This window comes from Trachypithecus francoisi, unplaced genomic scaffold (assembly GCF_009764315.1).
Source record: "Trachypithecus francoisi isolate TF-2019V2 unplaced genomic scaffold, Tfra_2.0 Lachesis_group15, whole genome shotgun sequence".
Lineage (NCBI taxonomy): Eukaryota > Metazoa > Chordata > Mammalia > Primates > Cercopithecidae > Trachypithecus > Trachypithecus francoisi.
The window spans coordinates 1,486,315-1,509,051 of NW_022681460.1; the positions used below are offsets into that span (position 1 = coordinate 1,486,315).

General features: G+C 43.3%; 1 protein-coding gene across 1 annotated transcript in view; it reads left to right on the forward strand.

The window, feature by feature from the left end:
* Nucleotides 1-10,681, forward strand: part of THBS2 (thrombospondin 2) — a 40,050-nt gene extending 29,369 nt beyond the window's left edge. Inside the window, exons 18-23 of the mRNA XM_033234194.1 lie at nt 400-634; nt 2,355-2,582; nt 3,502-3,773; nt 4,443-4,540; nt 5,648-5,787; nt 8,658-10,681. Of these exons, the coding sequence (XP_033090085.1) occupies nt 400-634; nt 2,355-2,582; nt 3,502-3,773; nt 4,443-4,540; nt 5,648-5,787; nt 8,658-8,665 (981 nt within the window). The 3' untranslated portion in view covers nt 8,666-10,681. The remainder of the gene's footprint in view (nt 1-399; nt 635-2,354; nt 2,583-3,501; nt 3,774-4,442; nt 4,541-5,647; nt 5,788-8,657) is intronic.
* Nucleotides 10,682-22,737: the final 12,056 nt, after the last annotated feature.

Genomic DNA, 22,737 nt, shown 5'->3' on the forward strand with positions numbered 1-22,737 from the left:
GGAACTGGCTTTATTCCCAGGTTTGCGTTTGAAAGAGACAAGGGAAGACAGTCATCTTGATGCAGCCCATAGGACATATTATAGCAAGTGGTGTAAAAAAAAGACATAATTACTTGGTAGTTCATGCTTTTCCAGTGAAGAAGCACAACATCTTCCTTTAGTGAAGTGAATTACTGTGGAGAGGTGGCAGAGGGTGGGGAGATTCCCGGACCGAGGGTCCTGGCCCCAGTGCTGGTCCTGACGTCAGGGTCGGTGTGACCTTAGACCAGCCGCCCTTGCATGACCCGGGGCTTGTGCTGCAGGACGAGGAGGCGGCTCTCAGGCTTGTGTCCTGCTGGTTCCTCTCCACCTCCTCAAATTGGCGCTTCTCTGCTGTTTCCCTCACGCCCCATCCCCTAGACCGACATGGACAACGACCTCGTCGGGGACCAGTGTGACAACAACGAGGACATAGATGACGATGGTCACCAGAACAACCAGGACAACTGCCCCTACATCTCCAACGCCAACCAGGCCGACCACGACAACGACGGCCATGGCGACGCCTGCGATCCCGATGATGACAACGATGGCGTCCCCGATGACAGGGACAACTGCCGGCTTGTGTTCAACCCAGACCAGGAGGACTTGGACGGTGGGTGCTCTCCCAGCTCATCGGGCATGGAGGAAAACGGCTTCTGAGCAACCCACCAGGGCAGAGACATGTATGCACAGAGATCAGCTTAAATCTGCTGCTGGAAAAAGGGCAGTTACTTTGGGCCTCTTAAAGCTATGGTTCCACGCAATATGAGTTTCCTCTGCCCTGACACCCAGCACGTTCTTGGCTGCGTGTGTGCCCTTCAACAGGTGTGCTGCCTCAAGTGTGTGTGCGCGTTGGGGGAGGAGAAATCCCTGCCCCCATGTCACTGCTGGATTGTTGATGATCTCCTAGAAACAAAGCCAGTTATACACATAGGATGAATTGGAGATTTGGCGTATGGGGCCAGGCAGGGGACAGGGAGGATTTTTTTTAAGAGCTTTTTTTTAAGAGCAAAACAAACAGAAGTGGCATGAGTGTGAAGCGTGAGAGGAAGAGCTGCTTTGCTCAGGGATAAGCATAAATAGGTGGCCCATAGGCACCGGGGGTGGGGGGCCAAGGAAGGAGCTGGATGGGCTGTAGTCGTCTAAGTCAGAGCCCCTGAGTAATAAACAAGGGCACGGCTGTGCTCTGGGGATTCCTGGGTGGCTGTGAGAAAGTGGTCCTCGCTAGGAGTTGGGGTCTGGCTGACACAGGCTCTCTTTGGAAGCCGTGTCCTTGACAGATGGAGATAAGGACTTGAGGGACGTCTGAGACAGCATGACTCAGAAGTACGTGGGAGATGCTGGGATCAGAAGGGCAGCTCCCGGGTTCTCCCTGAGCAGCATGAAGGGATGGAGTGAGCACAGGAAGCCTCATCTGGACTCCGTGCTCTGATGGGCAGGGGCTTGCCCAGGCAGCCTTTCCACAGAGAGGGCCTGGGATGGAGAGAAGCTGACAGGGAAAGCAGCATTTCAGCCTTTCAGAATGCCCTGATAGCAACTACGTGCCTGCCACACGATAGGTGGAGTATGTTCTTGAACAGAACAGAAACTAGTTGAAAAATATGATGAGATATTCAATCCAACTTACCTTTCCTCATTCTAAAATAGCAGGCCGTGTGATAGCTAATTCAGTATGTTGCTATCTGCCTGTCAGGTTATCTTCATTGCCGTAGACTGACTGGACACATTTGGCAAATTCGTGTTTCCCCCCCACGGTTTGCACCAGGCCCACTTCATCCCCTCTCCCCACTATGCCACAACCCTGTTGCAAACTTGACAAGGACCTCCTAAACAGCAGAAGTCCATGTCTCCCTAGGAAAAGCCATTTTAGTGTGAGTTCTGCTTTAATGCCAAATAGACTATAAAAGGCAGGGATGACTAAGAAAAGTAATAACAGACATTCAGAAAACTATCCAAAAAGAAAGCTGGAAATGCAGGTTGATATTACTTGACAGCCATTCAGGTTTTATACCCTCAGCGTTGAGTTTGGAACACAGTGAGAAATGGCTTTATGTGAATTTGCTGTGCTGGCCTTTGCTGTGTATTTATCACAAAAATGTTGTGAAAAGAGTTGAGGCTCCTCACAGCAGTGAAGTCAAATGTTTTGGAGGTTGTAGAGCATGAATCCACAACACACTGCAAAGCACTCAGTCTTAGATGTTCAGGGAAAATGCACTCATGTTTCTCAGACATAGAAAAGCAAATGGCAAACCACCGACTTTGCTTCTTTGTTTTGTGTGTGTGTGTTTTAGTTATTTTTATTTTTCATTTTTTGGCTTGTTCTTTGTGCATAGGTGATGGACGGGGTGATATTTGTAAAGATGATTTTGACAATGACAACGTCCCAGATATTGATGATGTGTGTCCTGAAAACAATGCCATCAGTGAGACAGACTTCAGGAACTTCCAGATGGTCCCCTTGGATCCCAAAGGGACCACCCAAATTGATCCCAACTGGGTCATTCGCCATCAAGGCAAGGAGCTGGTTCAGACGGCCAACTCGGACCCTGGCATCGCTGTAGGTGAGTCTCTGAGTCACGGTGGTGGTGCCAGCATTGCTCTGGGGGAGGCACCCATAGAGGATGCAGACTCAGACTGTGCTTTAAGATCATGCAGGTGGGATGCCGTGTGGTCTTTCTGAAAGCCCCCACCCTTCCATGGTCTGTGAAACCGTCTGCCTAGATAAGCTTGACAGGCACATGCACCTGCCGCTCTGAAGTCTCTGAAATCTCAGTAAGCCATTTTGTGTTATAGACTCAGTCTATGAAATGGGACCTCATAACCCCCTCAGAGCTCTTGTAAGTTGGATCTTAAATCCTTTCAATTCCAATAATCTCATGGTAAAAGAGCCCACTGGGGATGAAGAGGGGAGCCCCGCTGGGCATCCACTGTCAGATGGTCACAGGGCCAAGGATTGCCTGAAACCTGTTTCTTTTTTTTTCTTTTTCTCTCTCTCTTTCTCTTTCTTTCTTTCTTTCTTTCTTTCTTTCTTTCTTTCTTTCTTTCTTTCCTTCCTCCTTCCTTCTTCCTTCCTTCCTTCCTTCCTCCTTCCTTCCTTCCTTCTTTCTTTCTTTCTTTCTTTCTCTCTTTCTTTTCTTTCTTCTCTTTCTTTGCTTTTTTTTTGAGATGGAGTCTTGCTCTTGTCGCCCAGGCTGGAGTATAGTGGTACAATCTCGGCTCACTACAGCCTTCGTTCCCAAGTTCAAGTGATTCTCCTGCCTCAGCCTCCTGAGTAGCTGGGATTACAGGTGCCCACCACCACGCCCAGCTAATTTTTGTATTTTTAGTAGAGATGAGGTTTCACCATGACTGGTCTCAAACTCTTGACCTCAGGCGATCTGCCCACCTCGGCCTGTCAAAGTGCTGGGATTACAGGCATGAGCCACCACTCCCGGCCACCTGAAAGGTGTTTCTAACAAAACCTTATGGCATTGCATCCAGGTTTTGACGAGTTTGGGTCCGTGGACTTCAGTGGCACGTTCTATGTAAACACTGACCGGGATGACGACTATGCCGGCTTCGTCTTTGGGTACCAGTCAAGCAGCCGCTTCTACGTGGTGATGTGGAAGCAGGTGACGCAGACCTACTGGGAGGACCAGCCGACACGGGCCTATGGCTACTCTGGCGTGTCCCTCAAGGTGGTGAACTCCACCACGGGGACGGGCGAGCACCTGAGGAACGCACTGTGGCACACGGGGAACACACCAGGGCAGGTGAGGATGGCCGGCCGGGCCCACCCATGCATCTCCTGTGTGCCACTGTGGCTGCGGGGAGTTTCAGCAGGACTATCCCAACCCAGAGACCCCAATTTTGTTTTTATCAATTTTAACTCCAGGCACAGTTATTTTAATAATCTTACTTTATTATAGACACTGTGCCTGGGGTTACAACTCAACACATTTGATTATTACCAGTTAAACACAGTAGCTAATCCTCTTACAAATTAAACCTCTTTTACCTTCCTCTGGAGAAAAGGAGTGAGCACAGGACATAATGATCAGATATAATATGAAAAAAAATTTTTTTAATTGGAGATAGGGATAACTGAATATCAAAACTTTAAGTATTTTGCCCAACATCCCATATCAAGGAAAGAGAAGATCCAGACATGAACCCAGGAATCTAGGGTCAGGTGCCTGGTCTCTTCAATCCAGAAATCTGAGGGTCAGGTGCCTGGGCTCTCAGCCCTGAGCCACACTCTGTCCATGGGCTTCAATCCACAGTAGAGATTTGGATGATAAACACATCAGAGAGAGATGGAGCACCATGAGCCTTAAATGTGAACTTTTAGAGTCATGTTTTTGCTTCCTGCTTGGTGTTACGGGGCTGTGGTTAAGGTCCTGGGTGCCCATGGCACTCAAGAGTGCTGTGTTCTCCCTCAGGTGCGAACCTTATGGCACGACCCCAGGAACATTGGCTGGAAGGACTACACGGCCTACAGGTGGCACCTGACTCACAGGCCCAAGACTGGCTACATCAGGTGAGGGCAGGTCAGCGCAGCTGCATTTCTTCCAAGGGGCTTCCCATCGGATGGCACGTTTGAACATTAATAGACAAATAAGCTCAAGTGAATTCTAACTTTTTGTTTTACTCTAGATTCGTCAGCATTAACTACCTTCTCTTTTCTATCCTGCATCTCTACTAAATATTACATATTTTTAAAAGATGGTTGAAAAGGAGAATATACAATCTGCTTTGTTTTTAAAATGACTTTTGAGATGATAACCGTATTTTCTCCTAATGAATATCCCAAGCAGGGGAGAACACCTGCAATTAGAAAAACTGCATCTTTGCAGAATTAGCATGTGCTTTATTGGAGACTAGATTTGTACCTGTTTCTGATGATGTAGATGGCTGAATTTAAAACACGGTTGTAGGAAGTTTTGACATGGTTAGCCCAGCAGAATCTTGTCCCTTGGCTTAACAGCTTTTGTAATTGATTTTTATTGAAACAAAATGTGGTCAATTTAAAATCAAGGTATTTTCGTTTTTGTTTCTTCAAAGTTAATAAGCACCAAGATCAGGCCGGACTCTGTACAGATGCCAGGAGTGTGTGAGTCCCTGGCAATAGTGGGCAGATCTGTGTGGGTGAAGTGCAGGCTCATGGCCTGGCTGGAACGTTTCCCTAAGGGCCTCCCATTTATTCACACTTACGCCCCATCCTCCCGTTGGGGGCTTGGTGCATCTGGTCCTGCTCCCACACAGCTTCCACAGTGGGGAGGAAAGTCAGTGAGCTCATGATTTTCGCACATGGTGAAGTAGGGAGAGTCCACTGTGGCTTCCCAGGAAGGGGGAAGTTTCCTCCTCACCCACCAAAGGCAGAGTCCCCTCTAAAGCCCTTGCCCGGGTGACTGTCAGTGAACTCACAGATTGTGACAATGGTGTGGTTGCAAGAAGGAAGGCGTGCCCTGGATCAGTGGTGGCTGGAGCTCCAAAGGAGAAAGCCAGCGATGCCCCCTGGGGCACTGAAGCCCTGGGTGGGGTATCCACAGCTCGTGTCTGGAGCCGACCTGCCACCACTGGTGAATGCTTCATGGAGTTCATGTTCTCTTTCTTTCCTCTTCTCCTTTTTACAAACCATTTTTAGAGTCTTAGTGCATGAAGGAAAACAGATCATGGCAGACTCAGGACCTATCTATGACCAAACCTACGCTGGCGGGCGGCTGGGTCTATTTGTCTTCTCTCAAGAAATGGTCTATTTCTCAGACCTCAAGTACGAATGCAGAGGTGAGTGTGAGTGATTCAGGTTAGTGGGGAAAGCATGTGGCACCCAGAAGGGGAAAGGGGTACACAGTGCAGTTTTCCACTTACAAAAGCTGTACATCAGGGCAATAAACCTAATGCATGATATCACACGAGACCCCCGCACATTCCAAGCAGCCATTTCATTTGGTCAGCTTGGATTGTTGTTTGTGGTAATTGCATTTGGATGCCTCTGGTAGAACACTTTCCAATTATTTACAGGTCCCACCCATCCTCATTGTGCCATATCCTACAGTTTGCTAGATTTCCTCCACCTTCCAGGCTCCTGACACCATTTTAGATTGGTACCCTTGCATTAGCAATGGCAGGCAGGCAGGCAGGAAGGAAAGAAGGAAGGGGTTTCTCTCTAGTTATCTCGCTACAAGTATATTTGAATCAAAATATTATAGACCTGGAAGATAACTTGAATCCCATCTGCTCTAATTCCATGACTTCACGTGCACATTACCCTTCCACAGATGTGGGAAATAAGGCTCAGGATGCTTCTCAAAAATTACACATTGAAAATCATGTGTTTGGCTGGGGGCAGTGGCTCCTGCCTGTAATCCTAGCCCTTTGGGAGGCCAAGGTGGGTGGATCCCCTGAAGTCAGGAGTTCGAGACCAGTCTGACCAACAGGGCAAAACCCTGTTGGGGTTGATTTCTCTGCTTGTTCTGTGGAGGTTTTCTTCTTCTTACGTTAGGATGTCTTTCAAGGCATCTCATTTCCTCCCATCCATCCATATCATTCATCCACCCACCCATATATCCATCCATCCATCCATCCATCCATCCATCCATCTACCCATCCGCCCATCCATCTCATCCATTCACCCAATCATTCACCTCATCCATTCATTCATCCATCCACCCACCCACACACCCACCCATCTCATCCATCCATCCATTCACCCACCCATCCACTGATCCATCTAATCCATCCACCCACCCACCCATTCATCTCATCCATCCATCCACCCACTCACTCACCCACCCATCCATCTCATCCATCCATCCAACCACCCATCCACCTATCCACCTATCCATGTAATCCATCCACTCACCCACCCACTCATCCATCTCATACATCCATCCATCCATCTACCCACCCATCCACACAACCATTTCATCCACCCCCACCCACTCATCTGTCCCATCCATCCATCCATCTCATCCACTCACCCACCTACTCATCCATCCATCCACTCACATATCCATCCATCTCATCCATCTATCCATCCATCCACCCACCCATCCACCATCTATCTCATCCACTTACCCACCCACTCATCATCCATCCGACCAGCCACCACTCATCCATCTATCTTATCCGTCCATCCATCTCAGTCACCCACCCACCCACTCACTCATTCATCTCATCCATCCACCCACCCACTCATCATCCATCCAACCAGCCACCACTCATCCATCTATCTTATCCGTCCATCCATCTCAGTCACCCACCCACCCACTCACTCATTCATCTCATCCATCCACCCACCCATCCATCTCATCCATCCATCCATCTCATCCACCAATCCATTCACCCATCCATCCACCCATGCACCCATCCATCCACCCATCTCATTCACCCACCCACCTATCTCATCCATCCATCCATCCACCTATCTCATCCATCCATGTCATCCATCCATCCATTCATCTCATCCATCCATCCAGCCAGCCAGCCATCTATCCATTCATCCATCCATCCGTCCATCCATCTCATCCATCCATCCATTCATTCATCCATCCACCCACCCACACACCCACCCATCTCATCCATCCATCCATCCATCCATCCATTCATCCAACCACCCATCCACCTATCTATCTAATCCATCCACCCATCCACCTCATCCATCCATCCATCTACCCACCCACCCATCCACCTCATCCATCCATCCATCCATCTACCCACCCACCCATCCACCCATCCATTTCATCCACCCCCACCCATTCATCTATCCCATCCATCCATCCATTTCATCCACTCACCCACCTACTCATCCATCCATCCACCCACCTATCCATCCATCCATTTCATCCACCCATCTCATCCATCTATCTCATCCATCCATCCATCCATCCATCCACCCACCCACCCACACACCCACCCATCTCATCCATCCATCCATCCACCCACCCATCCACTGATCCATCTAATCCATCCACCCACCCACCCATCCATCTCATCCATCCATCCACCCACTCACCCACCCACCCATCCATCTCATCCACCCATCCATTCATCCATCCACCCACCCACCCATCCACCCATCCATTTCATCCACCCCCACGCACTCATCTATCCCATCTCATCCACTCATCTATCTCATCCACTCACCCACCTACTCATCCATCCATGCACCCACCTATTCATCCATCCATCCATCTATCTCAGTCACCCACCCATCCACTCATCCATCCACCAATCTAGCCACCCATCCATCTCATCCCCCACCCACCCATCTATCCCATCTATCCATCCATCTCATCCACCCACCCACCTATCTCATCCATCTATCCACCTATCTCATCCATCCATCTCATCCATCCATCCATCCACCCATCCATTTATCCATCTATCCATCTCATTCATCTGTCCACCCATCCATCCATCTCATCCAGCCACCCACCCACCTCATCATCCATCCACCCATCCATCCACCCACCCATTTCATCCATCTACCCATCCATTTCATCCATCCATCCACCCATCCATCCATCCATCCATATGGTAGCCCTCATTTTTAATTAAAGTAGTTATATTTCAGGTTCTAGGTAAAACAAAATAAAACACTACCCATGGCCCAGTCATCCTAACTCTGTTTATTGTTCTTTTTCTTTTTGTAGATGTTTAAACAAGATTTGCTGCATTTCCGGCAATGCCCTGTGCATGCCATGGTCCCTAGACACCTCAGTTCATCATGGTCCTTGCGGCTTCTCTCTCCAGCAGCACCTCCTGTCCCTTGACTTTAACTCTGATGGTTCCTCACCTCCTGCCAGCAAACCCAAACCCAAGTGCCTTCAGAGGATAAATATCAGTGGAACTAAGAGATGAACATCTAACCCACTAGAGGAAACCAGTTTGGTGATATACGAGACTTTATGTGGAGTGAAAATTGGGCATGCCATTACATTGCTTTTTCTTGTTTGTTTAAAAAGAATGACGTTTACATATAAAATGTAATTACTTATTGTATTTATGTGTATATGGAGTTGAAGGGAATATTGTGCATAAGCCATTATGATAAATTAAGCATGAAAAATATTGCTGAACTACTTTTGGTGCTTAAAGTTGTCACTATTCTTGAATTAGAGCTGCTCTACAATGACACACAAATCCCATTAAATCAATTATAAAGAAGGTTCAATTCAAATTTGAAGTAATGTTATAATAAGGAGAGATTAGAAGACAACAGGCATAGCAAATGACATAAGCTACCAATTAACTAATTGGAACACGTAAAACAGTTACAAAAATAAACAAACTCTCCTCTTGTCCTACAATGAAAGCCCTCATGTGCAGTAGAGATGCAGTTTCATCAAAGAACAAATATCCTTGCAAAATGGGTGTGACGCGGTTCCAGATGTGGATTTGGCAAAACCTCATTTAAGTAAAAGGTTAGCAGAGCAAAGTGCTGCGCTTCAGCTGCTGCTTGTGCCACTGTGGTGCCAGGGAGGCTCCTGCCTGAGCTTCCTTCCGCAGCTTTGCTGCCTGAGAGGAGGCAGAGCAGACGCACAGGCCGGAAAAGGCACATCTAACTCGTATCTAGGCTTTGGTAACTGCAGACAAGTTGCTTTTACCTAATTTGATAATACATTTCATTAAGGTTCCAGTTATAAATGTTGTTAATATTTATTAAATGAATATAGAATGCAGCTCCATTTACCAATAACTTATTTTAAATATGCCTAGTAACACATATGTAGCGTAATTTCTAGAAACAAACATCTAACAAGCATATCATCCTGTGAAAATATGAGGCTTTATAATATTAGGTTGTCATGATGAAGCATGCTAGAAGCTGTAACAGAATAAATAGAGAATAATGAGGAGTTTATGATGGAACCTTAATATATAATGTTGCCAGTGATTTTAGTTCAATATTTGTTACTGTTATCTATCTGCTGTATATGGAATTCTTTTAATTCAAATGCTGAAAACAAATCAGTATTTAGTCTTGCCAGGCACACCCAGTAATCAGTCATGTGTAATATGCACAAGTTTGTTTTTGTTTTTTGTTTGTTGGTTTGTTTTTTTTGCTTTAAGTTGCATGATCTTTCTGCAGGAAATAGTCGCTCATCCCACTCCACATAAGGGGTTTAGTAAGAGAAGTCTGTCTGATAGGGGGCAAATCTTTTTCCCCTTTCTGTTAATAGTCATTACATTTCTATGCCAAATGGGAATGATCCATAACTTTAGTCTTAATGTACACATTGCATTTTGATAAAATTATTTTTGTTGTTTCCTTTGAGGTTGGTCGTTGTATTGTTGTTTTGCTGCACTTTTTACTTTTTTGTGTGGAGCTGTATTCCCGAGACCAACAAAGCGTTGGGAGACTTCATTAAATGTAGCGACTGTCAACAGCGTGCAGGTTTTCTGTTTCCGTGTTGTGGGGTCAACCGTACAATGGTGTGGGAATGATGATGATGTGAATATTTAGAATGTACCATATTTTTTGTAAATTATTTATGTTTTTCTAAACAAATTTCTCCTATAGGTTGATGAAACGTCATGTGTTTTGCCAAAGACTGTAAATATTTATTTATGTGTTCACGTGGTCAGAATTCCACCGCTGAAACCCTACACTTAGCTAGAACCTCATTTTTAAAGATTAACAACAGGAAATAAATTGTAAAAAAGGTTTTCTATACATGATCTCTCTCCCTTTTTTAAAAAGAATTAGCAGGGTTTCTACTGGGGGGAAAGGGGTAGAAGGAATTGGCATTTTGCTTCCTCTAATGTAAGCAGGCCTGTGGTGTGATCACGGGCTATCTCCTCACACGTCACAGGTTGAAATGCAGGCTGAAGGGTCTGGTGGAGAAGGAAGCCCCTGCTTGACACAGGTCTCTGTTCTGCTGAGCCTCCCAGCGCGGTGTGGGATACAACCATTTAGCAATTCATCTCTCTTGCCTCTGCTCATTGTCAACCGAGGGAACAGACCTTTGTAGGGAATTTGGCAAACATGATTGAAATGATTCAGAAAAAGGCAACAGTACAGGGGACCGTCTCCCTAATACGAAATGTTCTTCCCTCTTGACTCATTCTTCTGAGTCAGGCAGAGGGAAGTAGCAGACCCCAGAGGAAGGGCCCATTTCCAACCATAGCACTGCCTAAAAATGAGCCAATCGGGCTCACCAGTTGGAGGAGGCAACAGCAGCAGCACAGGATGCTGGGGTTTCTTTAGCAGTTCCAGCTGCTCTTTCTGAGTAGTATGGAGCCAGACACAGGAAAGACACAGAGAAAAAAAACAGGGAGAGAGGGAGAGAGGGCATCCAGAGAGAAAGGGGAAAAGAGGGAGGGATCTGGGGAGAAAGATACAGAGACAGAGGGGGAATGGGGGGAGGGAGGAAAAGAGAGTGAGATGAATAAAAACAAGTATATTTGGCTGAAACACGCTGGGGTGAGTCAGACAGTGAAGCAATAAGATATAGGAAAGGCCATCTGAGGCAACGGGCTGTGAACTGAAGGCCCTGGCTTTGAGTTGTGAAATGGATGAGTTTCATTTCATCAATATGGAGGAAAGCGCTAGACCTACATGTGTCAACGAAAAGTTGAGAAACAAAATGATGGCAAGCGATAGTGGCTGGTCTACGGACAGCTATTGGCAGAAGCTCAACTCACATTTTACTCATGAAACAATACATAAACTATATTGAATAAGGATGCTTAGAAGTCAGGCATTAAATTAGATACATTTCTTGTGCATTCAGGTTTTGTTGTCATTTATCAAAAAGTTGAGGTTTCCTGACAGCCATGTTCTCTGTCGATGGCCTTAGACACATCAGAATGGTTGTCTCCAAGGATTAATGTCTGGTGCCTTTGTGAGCTGACCTGGGAGGAAGGTGTCCCTGGACCTCGAGGACTCCGTGCCAGGGGCTGCTCTGTGCTCCTCCATCTCCCTTCTGCGAGCGGCTGCCAGCACACCACCGGAGCTCCGCACCTTCCACCGTGGACAGGGAGGGCCGTCTTTCTAGACTCTGCTGCTGCTGCTGCTCACAGGGAAAAGTTCAGCCCAGGCCCACGCTCTGATAGTAGACTGTACAAGGCTCAACCAACTCGCCCTCAGGGCAGGCACAGGCCTTGGTCGTGTGGAACGAGTCGGTGGGTGAAATACATCTTTATTCCCAAGTACCCAAGCTTGGGATCTGTGATTGCCGGGAGGAGAGAGGCCTTCATACCGTGACCAACTCACTGGCTGCTGCGTGTCCCAGCTGTAGGCTACATGGGGGGAAGGGGCTCCTTCCAGCATTCCTGGAGGACCAAAATCGTAGGCCAGCTTTGCTCAGCCTGAGTTTCACAAAGTGATGCTTTTGACCATGGAGCAAGTAGTGCCTAGGCCTTGAGGAACGCAGGTGTGGGGTGATCCAGGAGCTGCCACTCGGCTCCATGGCCACAACAGCCCTGTGGGCTGCCAATACCCAAATGGAAAGGCCCTGCTGAGGGCTGAGATCACCCAGACGAGGCCCTTAGCCCAGGGCAGGTGCTGCACGGATGCTTCCCACCCTCTTAGGAAGCTCCTTCTGGAGCCACCAGCCTGGGGGCCCAGGGGAGTGAGCTGCGGGCCCAGAGCAGCTTTCGGCCCACGCAACCGGCATTAGTTTTGGGGACCACGTGGGCAATTGTGCCAAGAGGTCCTGGCCCTGAGCTCCCCCGGCCCCGGGCAGTCCCACAGGGGCCCCCGACTCACCCTTCCCCAGCCCTCGCTCAGGGGCCCGGCCCCTCTGGCTCCCCCAAGTCTGCGCTTGGCCCCTCATGGTGGGGTGGGCGTGGAGCCACGGCTGTCCCTGCCGCGTGGCCCACCCAGGACACCCGCCGACCCTGCAGCCGTAGCAGGACCTCCTGCCAGCTTCTCAGTTCCTGTCTCAGTCATTTTCAGGCCCTTGAAGACTTTTGCCACTTTTCAGACACTTTTTTACCACATAATGGCTTTTTCAACCCCAAAGCACAGCAGAAGCAGGATGGGAAGTGATCTTCGACTTTCCGGCTTCCAGCAGACACCCCAGACGCGCGTGGACTGCAGGGCTTGGGTCGGGGCGTCCCTGGGAAGCCGCGTGCATTCAGTCCTGGCGAGCCCCGCCCGTGCGCCTCCCCGGAGCCCGAGGCCCGCCGAGCGCATGCCCAGCCCTCCCTGCGCGCCTGCGCCCTCCCTGCTCTCTCTCCTGGGCCGACTGTGGTTGAGTGACAGCTTCACTGCAGGGAAACCCGGAACCTTCAAAAGGTCGATTCTGCAAACAAAATGGTGTAGAGAGAGGAAGAAAGGATTAGTGCAACAAAACTCAACTGCGCTTCGCTTTATGTACGATTTATTTACTTTTAAAATCTTTATTATTTTTTCTGTTTTTAGATTTATTTTTCTACTGAAAAATTGTTTAGTTATCTTGAGGTGGGACAGAATTCTTCATATGACTTTTCCCATTTAAAAATGTAATTATTTTAAAACATGGCTTTAGGAATAAATTACAGTTGTTAGAATGGAGATATGCATTATTTATATTTATGTATTGATTATTGAACGGTATATACGCAAGCAACATACACGTGACTAACAGGCATCATGAATACACAAACCTTCTCCCTTGTCTCAGGCCATACTTATTCTGGATTTTTAAAAAGTAGAAAATTTGACAAACTTTCAGAGAACAAGATCAACACACAGAAATCAGTTGTGCGTCTGTATACCAGACAGAAACAATTTAAAACGGAAGTTAAAAATACAATACCATTTGCAATAACATACAAAACAATAAAATACCTCGTAATAAATCTAACTTGGGAGGCCGAAGACTTGTACTATGAAAACAGAAAAACAATGCCAAATAAATTAAAGGAAACCTATATAAATGGAAAGACACCCCCTGTGTATAGTTTGGAAGATTTAATTCTAATTGATTATAATATCTGTAATATTCTTGGGTTATATGTGAAATTTTGATATCTGTATAAAATGTGTAATGATAAAGTCAGGGTAATTGGGATACTCATGACATACATTTTTGTTTTCTTTGTATTGAGAACATTACAATGCTTCTAGATATTTTGATATGTACAATAAACCATTAAGTTTAATTTTCCTACTATACTGCATGTGATAGCTCATTCCTTCTGACTGTATTTTTGTACTCCTTAACCAGCTCCCCTTCATCTTCCTCTCCACCATTCCACCCCAGCAGCTGGCATCCACCATCCTGCTCTCAACATCCACAAGACCCACTTTTTTTAGCTTCCACATATGAATGAGAACATGCAATATTTGTCTTTCTGTGTTGTGCTTATTTTACATAACCAAATGATCTTCAGATCTATCCATCCTGCTGCAAATGACAGGATTTAATTCCTTTTTATGGCTGACGAGTATTCCATTGTGTAGATATACAACATTTTCTTTGTCCATTCACCTGTTGATGAACACTTAGGTTGATTCCATGTCTTGACTATTTAGTGAGTAGTGTTGTAAAAAACATGAGAGGGCCGATGTCTCTTTGATATGCTGATTTCCTTTCCGTTGGATGTATATCCAGCAGTAAGATTGCTGGACCATACCAAACATAGTTCTAGTTTAGTTTTTTGAGGAACCTCCATACTGTTTTCTCTAGTGGGTGTACTACTTTACATCCCTACCAACAGTGTATGAGTGTTCCTCTTTTTCCACCTTCTCATCAGCATTTGCTATTTTTTGTCTTTGTGATAATTCTAAATAGGGTCAGATAATATCTTCTTGTGGTTTTGAATTGCATTTCCATAATGACTAGTGATGTTGAGCCTTTTTTCATATATGTGTTGGCCATTTCTTTTGAGAAATGTCTATTAGGTCTTTTGCCCAGTTTTTAATTGGGTTGTTTGAGTTTCTCATATATTCTAATTACTAATCCCTTGTTGGATGGGTAGTTTGCAAATATTTTCTCCCTTTCTGTGGGTTGTCTCTTCACTTTGTTGATTGTTTCCTTTGCTGTGTAGAAGCTTTCTGGATTGATATATATACTATTTTTCTATTTTTGTTATAGTTGTCTGTAATGTGGAGGTCTTACCAAAAAATCTTTACCCAGATCAATGTCCTGGAATTTTTTCTCCCTATTATTTTTCAGTAGTAGTTCTATCATTTTGGGTCTTGCATTTAAGTCTTCAATCCATTTCGATCTGATGTATGTATATGGTAAAAGAGGGGGGTCTCGATTCATTTTTCTGCATGTCTAACTTTCCCGGCAGTATTTATCAAAGAGACTGTCCATTCCCCAACGTATGTTCCTGGTGTCTTTGCCAAAAATAGTTGGCTATAAATGCGTGGATTTATTTCTGAATTCATCATTTTATTCCATTGGTCCACATGTCTGTTTTAGTGTTGGTACCATGCTGTTCTGGTTGTAATAAACATGAGAGGGCCGATTTCCTTTTTCCATTTTTCCTTGTTTACTATGATATTAAATGTGGGTGTGTCATATATGGACTTTCTTGTGCTAAAGTACATTCCTTCTCTACCTTATTTGTTGAGAGTTTTTTAAAAATCAAGAATGGATGTTGAATTTTATTAAATACCTTTCAACATCTATTGAAATGATCATATGGTTTTTTCCCTCAATTCTGTTGATGTGCTATGTTACATCTGCGACTATATAGATTTGTAGCAAAATTTGAAATCAGACAGTGTGATGTCTTCAGCTTTGTTCTTTTTTCTCAGGATGGCTTTAGCTATTTGGAGTTTTTTGTGGTTTCCTACACTTTTAGGAATGCTTTTTTATGTTTCTGTGAAGAATGTCATTGGTGTTTTGCTAGAGATTACATTGAATCTATTGATCACTTTGGGTGATTTACAGTATTCATTCTTCTAATCCATGAGCATGAGATATCTTTCCATTTGTGTCTGTGTACCCCCTTCTATCTCGTTCATCAGTGTTTTATAGTTTTCTTTGTAGAGATCTTTTACTTCCTTGCTTAAACATATTCCTAGGTATGTTTTTTGTAGCTATTGTAAATGAGATTGCTTTCTTGATTTCCTTTTTAGATTGATCTCTGTTAATGTATATAAATGCTACTGATTTTTGTATGGTCATTTTTTATTCTGAAACTTTATTGAGTTAATTTATTGGTTCTGATTTTGTGTGTGTGTGTGCGCGTTGTGTGTGTAGTCTTTAGGTTTTTCTAACTATAAGACTGTGTCATCTGCAAACAAGGATAATGTGATGTCTTCCTTTTCCAACGTGGATACTCTTGCTTGCTTTCTCTTGTCTAATTGCTCTGGCCAGGGCTTTGGGTACTATATTGAATAAAAGCAGTGAAAATGGGCATCCTTGCTTTGTTCCACATCTTAGTGAAAAGGCTTTCCATTTTTCCTTGTTTAGTATGATATTAAATGTGGGTGTGTCATATATGGACTGTCTTGTGTTGAAGCACATTCCTTCTATACCTTATTTGTTGAGAGTTTTTTAAAAATCAAGAATGGATGTTGAATTTTATTAAATACCTTTCAACATCTATTGAAATGATCATATGGTTTTTGTCCTCCATTCTGTTGATGTGCTATGTCATGCATATTGATTTGCACATGTTGAACCATCCTTACATCCCTGTAATGAATCTCACTTTATTACAGTGAAAGATCTTTTTAATGTGTTGTTAAATTCAGTTTGCTAGTGTTTTGTTGAGAAGTTTTGCATCCATGTGTATTAGGGTTATTGGCCTATAGTTTGTGTGTGTGTGTGTGTGTGTGTGTGTGTATGTGTGTGTCCTTGTCTGATCTGGCAACAGGATAATGCTGGCCTTATAGAATGAGTTTGAAAGCATTTCCTCCTCTTCAATTTTTTGAAATAGTTTGAGTAGAATTGGTATTACTTCCCATTTAAGTGTTTGACAGAATTCAGCAGTGAATCCATCAGGTCTTGAGGGCTTTTTCTTCTGATGGGAGATTTTTCATTAGTGCTTTAATGTTGTTACTTATTGTTGGTGATTTCTTGATGGTTCAATATTTGTGGGTTTTACGTGTGCAGAAATTTATTCATTTCTTACCATTGTTTTCCAATTTGTTGGCATGTAGTTGCTTAGTTTCTAATTATCTTTAGAAATTCTTTGGAATCAATTGTGATATTTCCGTTTTCATCTCTGCTTTTATTTATTTGGGTTTTCTCTCTTTTTCACTCGGTCTGGCTAAGGGTGTCAAATTGTATATCTTTTCAAAAAACTAACATTTTGTTTTGTTGATATTTTGTATTTTTTTAGTTTCAATTTTATTTATTTCTCTTCTGTACTTCATTACATCTTTCTTTCTATTAATTTTGCTTTTGGTTTATTCTTACTTTTCTAGTTCCTGCAGTGCATTGTTAAGTTGTTTATTTGAAGTCTTTCTACTTTTCTGATATAGACATTTATCACTATGAAGTTCCCTCTTAAAAGTATCCCATAGCTTTTGATGTGGGCGTATTTCCATTTTTGTTTGTTTTAATACATTTTGTAATTTCTTTCTTAATTTCTTTATTGATCCATTAGTCATTCATGAGCATGTTGTTTAATGTCCACATATTGTACAGTTTTGAAAATTCCTCTTGTTATTGATTTCTAGCTTTATTCCATGTGGTCAGAAAAGATACTTGATATGATTTCAACTGTTTTAAATTTCCTGAGACTTGTTTTATTGCCTAACATGTGGTCTATCCTGAAGAATGTTCCATGTGCTCAGGAGAAGAATATAAGTTCTGCAGCAGTTGGATAAAATATTCTGTAAATGTCTGTTGGGTCCATTTGATCTAGAGTGTAATTTAACTTCAATGTTTCTTCATTGGTTTTCTGCCTGGATGATTTGTCCCCTGTTAAAAGTGGGGTGTTGAACTATCCTACTATTATTGTATTGCAATCTATGTCTCCCTGTAGTTCTACTGGTATTTGCTTTATATATTTGCATGTTGTGGTGTTGAGTGCTTATTTACTTATTTCCTCTGGCTGAATTGATAAATTACCTTTATGATAATTTTCTTTGTCTCTTTCTACAGTTTTTGACTTAAGATCTATTTTATCTGATATGAGTACAGATACTCCTGCTCTTTTTTTGTTTGCATTTGCATGAAATATCTTTTTTTATTCTTTCACTCTCAGTCTGTGTGTGTCTTTATAGATATAATGAGTTTCTTATAGGCAGCACATAGCTGATTCTTCTTTTCAAAAAAAGTCATTCAGCCACTCTATGTCTTTGAAATGGATAATTATTCCATTTACATTCAATGTTATTATTCATAGGTAAAGACTTTCAACTACCATTTTGTTACTTGTTTTCTAGTTCTTTTGTAACCCTTCTTTTCCTTTCTTCTGTTTTTTTCTGCCTTCTTTTGTGGGTAAGTGGTTTCTTCTGGTTGTATGTTTTAATTCATTGCATTTTATTTTTAGTGTATCTATTATAGGCTTTGGCTTTGTGGTTACCATGATTCTTACAAAAAGCATTCTATAATTATAAGTAGTTATTTAAAATTGATATCAACTCAACTTTGATCACAAATGAAATAAATAACCAGGAAAACCTGTATACATTAACTCCCTTCTCCCACCACATTTTAAATCTTGATGTCACAATCTGTATTTTTAATACTGTCAATTTCTTAAATATTGTTGTATTCGTTTTTACTTCAATTGCTTTTCCTTTTAGTCTTCTTAGTAAATACACAAACAGTTTACACACCATGATTGCCATATTAGTGTAGCAATCACATTAGCATTATTTTCTTTCAGTTTTAAGAACCCCCTCTAGCATTTCCTATAGAACATGTTTGGTAGCAATATATTTTCTCAGCTTTTGTTTTTCTGGTCAAGTTTTTATCTCCCCTTTATTTTTAAAGGGCATATTTGCTGGGTTTAGTATTCCTGGTGGGCAGGATTTTTTCTTCAGCACTCTGAATATATTGTCCCATTCCCTTCCTACCTGTAAAGTTTCTGCTGAAAACTCTGCTGCTACACATATTGGATCTTCCTTATATGCCATTGGCTACTCTTCTCTCACACTTCTCTCACTTTCAAGAGCTTACCTTTGTTTTTGACCTTGGAGTGTACTTGTAGCATGTTTTGGAGTATTTTTAATTTGGTGGAAACTGACTGGTGACTTATGACCTTCGTATACCTGGATATTCATATCTTTCTCCAGATTTGGAAAGTTTTCTATTATTATTAATAAGTAATAATGATAATTATTATTTTAAGACAGGATCTCACTGTTGCCTAGGCTGGAGTGCAGTGGAGAGATCCGGGCTTACTGCAGCCTTACTCTCCCAGGTTCAAGGGATCTTTCCACCTCAGCTTCCCAAATAGCTGGAAAAACAGGCATAAGCCGTCATGCCTGACTAATTTTTAAAACAATTGTTGGAGACACAATAAATCACTTGTGTTGTCTAAGGTGGCCTCAAACTCCCGGGCTTAAGTGATTTTCCTGCCTCGGCCTAGCAAACTCTTGGGATTATAGAGATAAGTGACTGCACCCAACCTTATGTTTTTGCATAAGGTTTCTACCCCTTTTTATTTTTCAGTTTTTTCTTTATCTTCAATAACCTGAATATTTGATTTTTGCCTGTCATCCCATAGAACCTCTAAAGCTTTCTTCATTCCATTTCACCTTTTTCATCTCTTTTCTTTCCTTTTTTTCCCTCAGTTAGTCTTCAAGCTCACTGATTCTTTCTTCTCTTTGGTCAATTTCTGTTATTGATACTGTTTATTTCATTTCTCAAATTATTCATTGTTCTTTTCTTCACAGGATTTCTGTTTGATTTTTTCTAAAATTTATTTCAATCTCTCTGTTAACTTTCTCTGATAAATTTCTAAATTGATTCTTTGTATTTTCTTGAAGTTCATTGAACTTTCTTAAAACAGCTATTTTTACTTAATTGTCTGAGAGATTACATATCTCCATCATTTTAGGGTTGATCTCTGGCACCTTGATCTGTCTATTTGGTGAAGTCACATTTTTCTGGGTGTCATTGATGCTTCTGGATATGTGGTAATGTCAGCACATTAAAAGATTACATATTTATTTTAGTCTTCACAGTCTGGCTTTGTTTGTGCCTGTCCTTCTAAGTAGAAAAAGTATATTCTAAGTAGATTGACTGTTGAATTCCCTGAGGCTGTGACCACTGCAGCCATACTTGCACTAGAAGACACTCGAAGTCTAGGCTTGCTACAAGTCTTGTAAAGACTCTGAGGTTGACATGGCTTTCCACCTGAGATTAATTTGGGGAAGACCCAGGGAAGGTACTCGGGCTGTGTGGGAATGCCGGCCAGGAAGCTGAGTCCAGAAGACTGTGTCAATGGCCCAGGTGGATGAGCCACCAAACAGGTCTCTGCACATCTGGGCTGGGTTCCCAAGTGCAGCAAGAGTGGCTGAAATTGAGACTGGGTGCCCTAGAAATCTGCTGTTGAAAGAAGACTTATGGGTCTTTCACATTGGCTCAGGTGGGTATGTATCTCCCAGGGAGGTCTTGCACAGATACAATCATTCCATAACTGTAGCAGAAGCGGCTGCAGCTTGGGATGGGCCCCTTTGGAATCTGCTGTGGCACAGAGGCTGGAGAGCCTGATCTTGGTTTAGAGTGATGCATGTTGCCTAGCAAGTTCCTGCATCCATGAGATAGTTCATCAACTATAGCAGGAGGGGCCGGAACTGAGCCTGGGCCCCCTGAAGATCTGCTGTGGAATGCAGGCTGGAGAGCCTGGTCTCATTGGCTCCGAGGGGTGCACACTTCCCTGCAGGTCTTAGTATAGATGGGATAGTTCTCTGATTGTATCAGAAGGGGCCAAGCTGAGACGGGGTCCCCTGAGGATCTGCTGTGGCATGCAGGCTGGAGAGCCCGGTCTCACTGCCTCAGAAGGGTGCAAATCTCCCTGCATGTCTCAGTATAGATGGGATAGTTCTCTGATTGTAGCAGAAGGGGCCAGAGCTGAGACGGGGTCACCTAAGGATCTGCTGTGGGAGACAGGTTGGCAATCCTATCAGGCAGTCTCAGACACCCAGGCTGCCATAGATGGGTGAATCTCTCTTTGGGTCCTTGTGTAAGCAGCTCTGAGCTGGCACCTCAGCTGGCGGACACTGGGACTGAACCATAGGGACACTGTCAGGTTCACCACTGAGACTGGTGTTAGCAGGCAGATGAGCCCTTCTGCCAAGGTCCTAGTGTGTGTTATTCCTTCCAGATCCCTTGGCAGGTGGTTTGGATTGCAGCCTCAAAGCCAAAATGCGGCTGTAGCCAAACCCCTCGGAAGACTGAGTCATTTCTGGGTTTGAGCCTGGGAGCAAGCTCAGCAGACCAGCCACCCGAGTGTGGGTCTAAACTCTTAAAACGACCCTCCACAGTGTTCTACCTGAATCCGGAAGCTCCAGCAGAGACTTGACTGTGGATGCATGCAGAATTCTTATTGTTGTGGGAGGATACAAGCTAGTTACCTTCCATTTTGCCTTATTGGTGACATCACCTACTTAATATTGTAAAGAGGGTAATACTGCCCCACAGTAATCCACAGATTCAGTACAATTGCTATCAAAATTCTCATGGTTGGGTGGTTTTTGGCAATATTACAAAAAATTATACTCAGATTCATATGTAATTACAGTGTCTTCTAAAAATTCAAAACACGATTGAAAAAGAAGAACAAAGTTGGAGAATTTATACTTCTTGATTTCAAAACTTACTACAAAGCTACAGTAATCAAATAATGTAGCATGGACATACAGATAAACATAGAGACCAATGGAGCATAACTGAGAGTCCAGAAAGAAACATACATACGTATAGTGAATTGATTTCAACGGAGTCTTAAGACCATTGAATGAGGAAGGAGCAGGCTCTTCCGCAAGTGGCCCTGGGACAACTGGATCTCTACATACCAAAGAAAGAAATGGTTCCTACCTCACATTATATACACAAATCGACTTAGAAATGTATTGGTGACCTACTGTAAGGGCTAATACTATAAAACTCTTAGATAAAAACATAGGGGTAAATTTTCAGGACCTTAGATTTAGCAATGGACTCTCAGATATGCCACTGAAAGCATGAGCAACAACAAACAAAACTAGATAAACTGGTCTCTATTAAAATAAAATTAAAAACTTTTGTGTAATCTCATAAGCAAACTATTTACTTTTGAAAGTAAAAAGATGTATGACTGAATGGGATGAATATTTGCAAATTATATATTTTATAAGTGTCTAGTGTCTCAACAACTAAAAGACAAAGAACTCAAAAATAGTCAGTGGATTTGAATAGACATTTCCCCAAAGAAGTTATACAAATGGCCAAAAATCACATGAAAAAACTCTTGACCTCATCAGTCATTACAGAAATGAAAATGGAAACCACATTGGGGTGCCACCTGCCACTCACTGGGATGGTGATAATTGCAAGGGCCATTGAAAATAATATGCTAAGAATAGATAAGGCTCAAGGACAGTATCTCTAGCTAGTTGCACTTTCAATGGACTCCAGTAGTCAAGGACAGTATCTCTAGTTGAACTTTTAATGAACTCTAGTAGGTGCCAAGAAGGCAGACAAAATAAGAAAGAACTTAGAGACAAGGAACTAAGCAGAAGGTTATATCTGGGTGCAGAAAGTTTGTTTTGCATTGTGTTATTTTTGCCGACGTGGGATTTATGGAGTATAAATAAAGTGAGGCGGAGGCTCTAGGCGCGGCCGCCATGTTCTCTGTTTGTCTTTGTCTCTTGTACCTGTTCATTCTCCACCACCCCCGGCA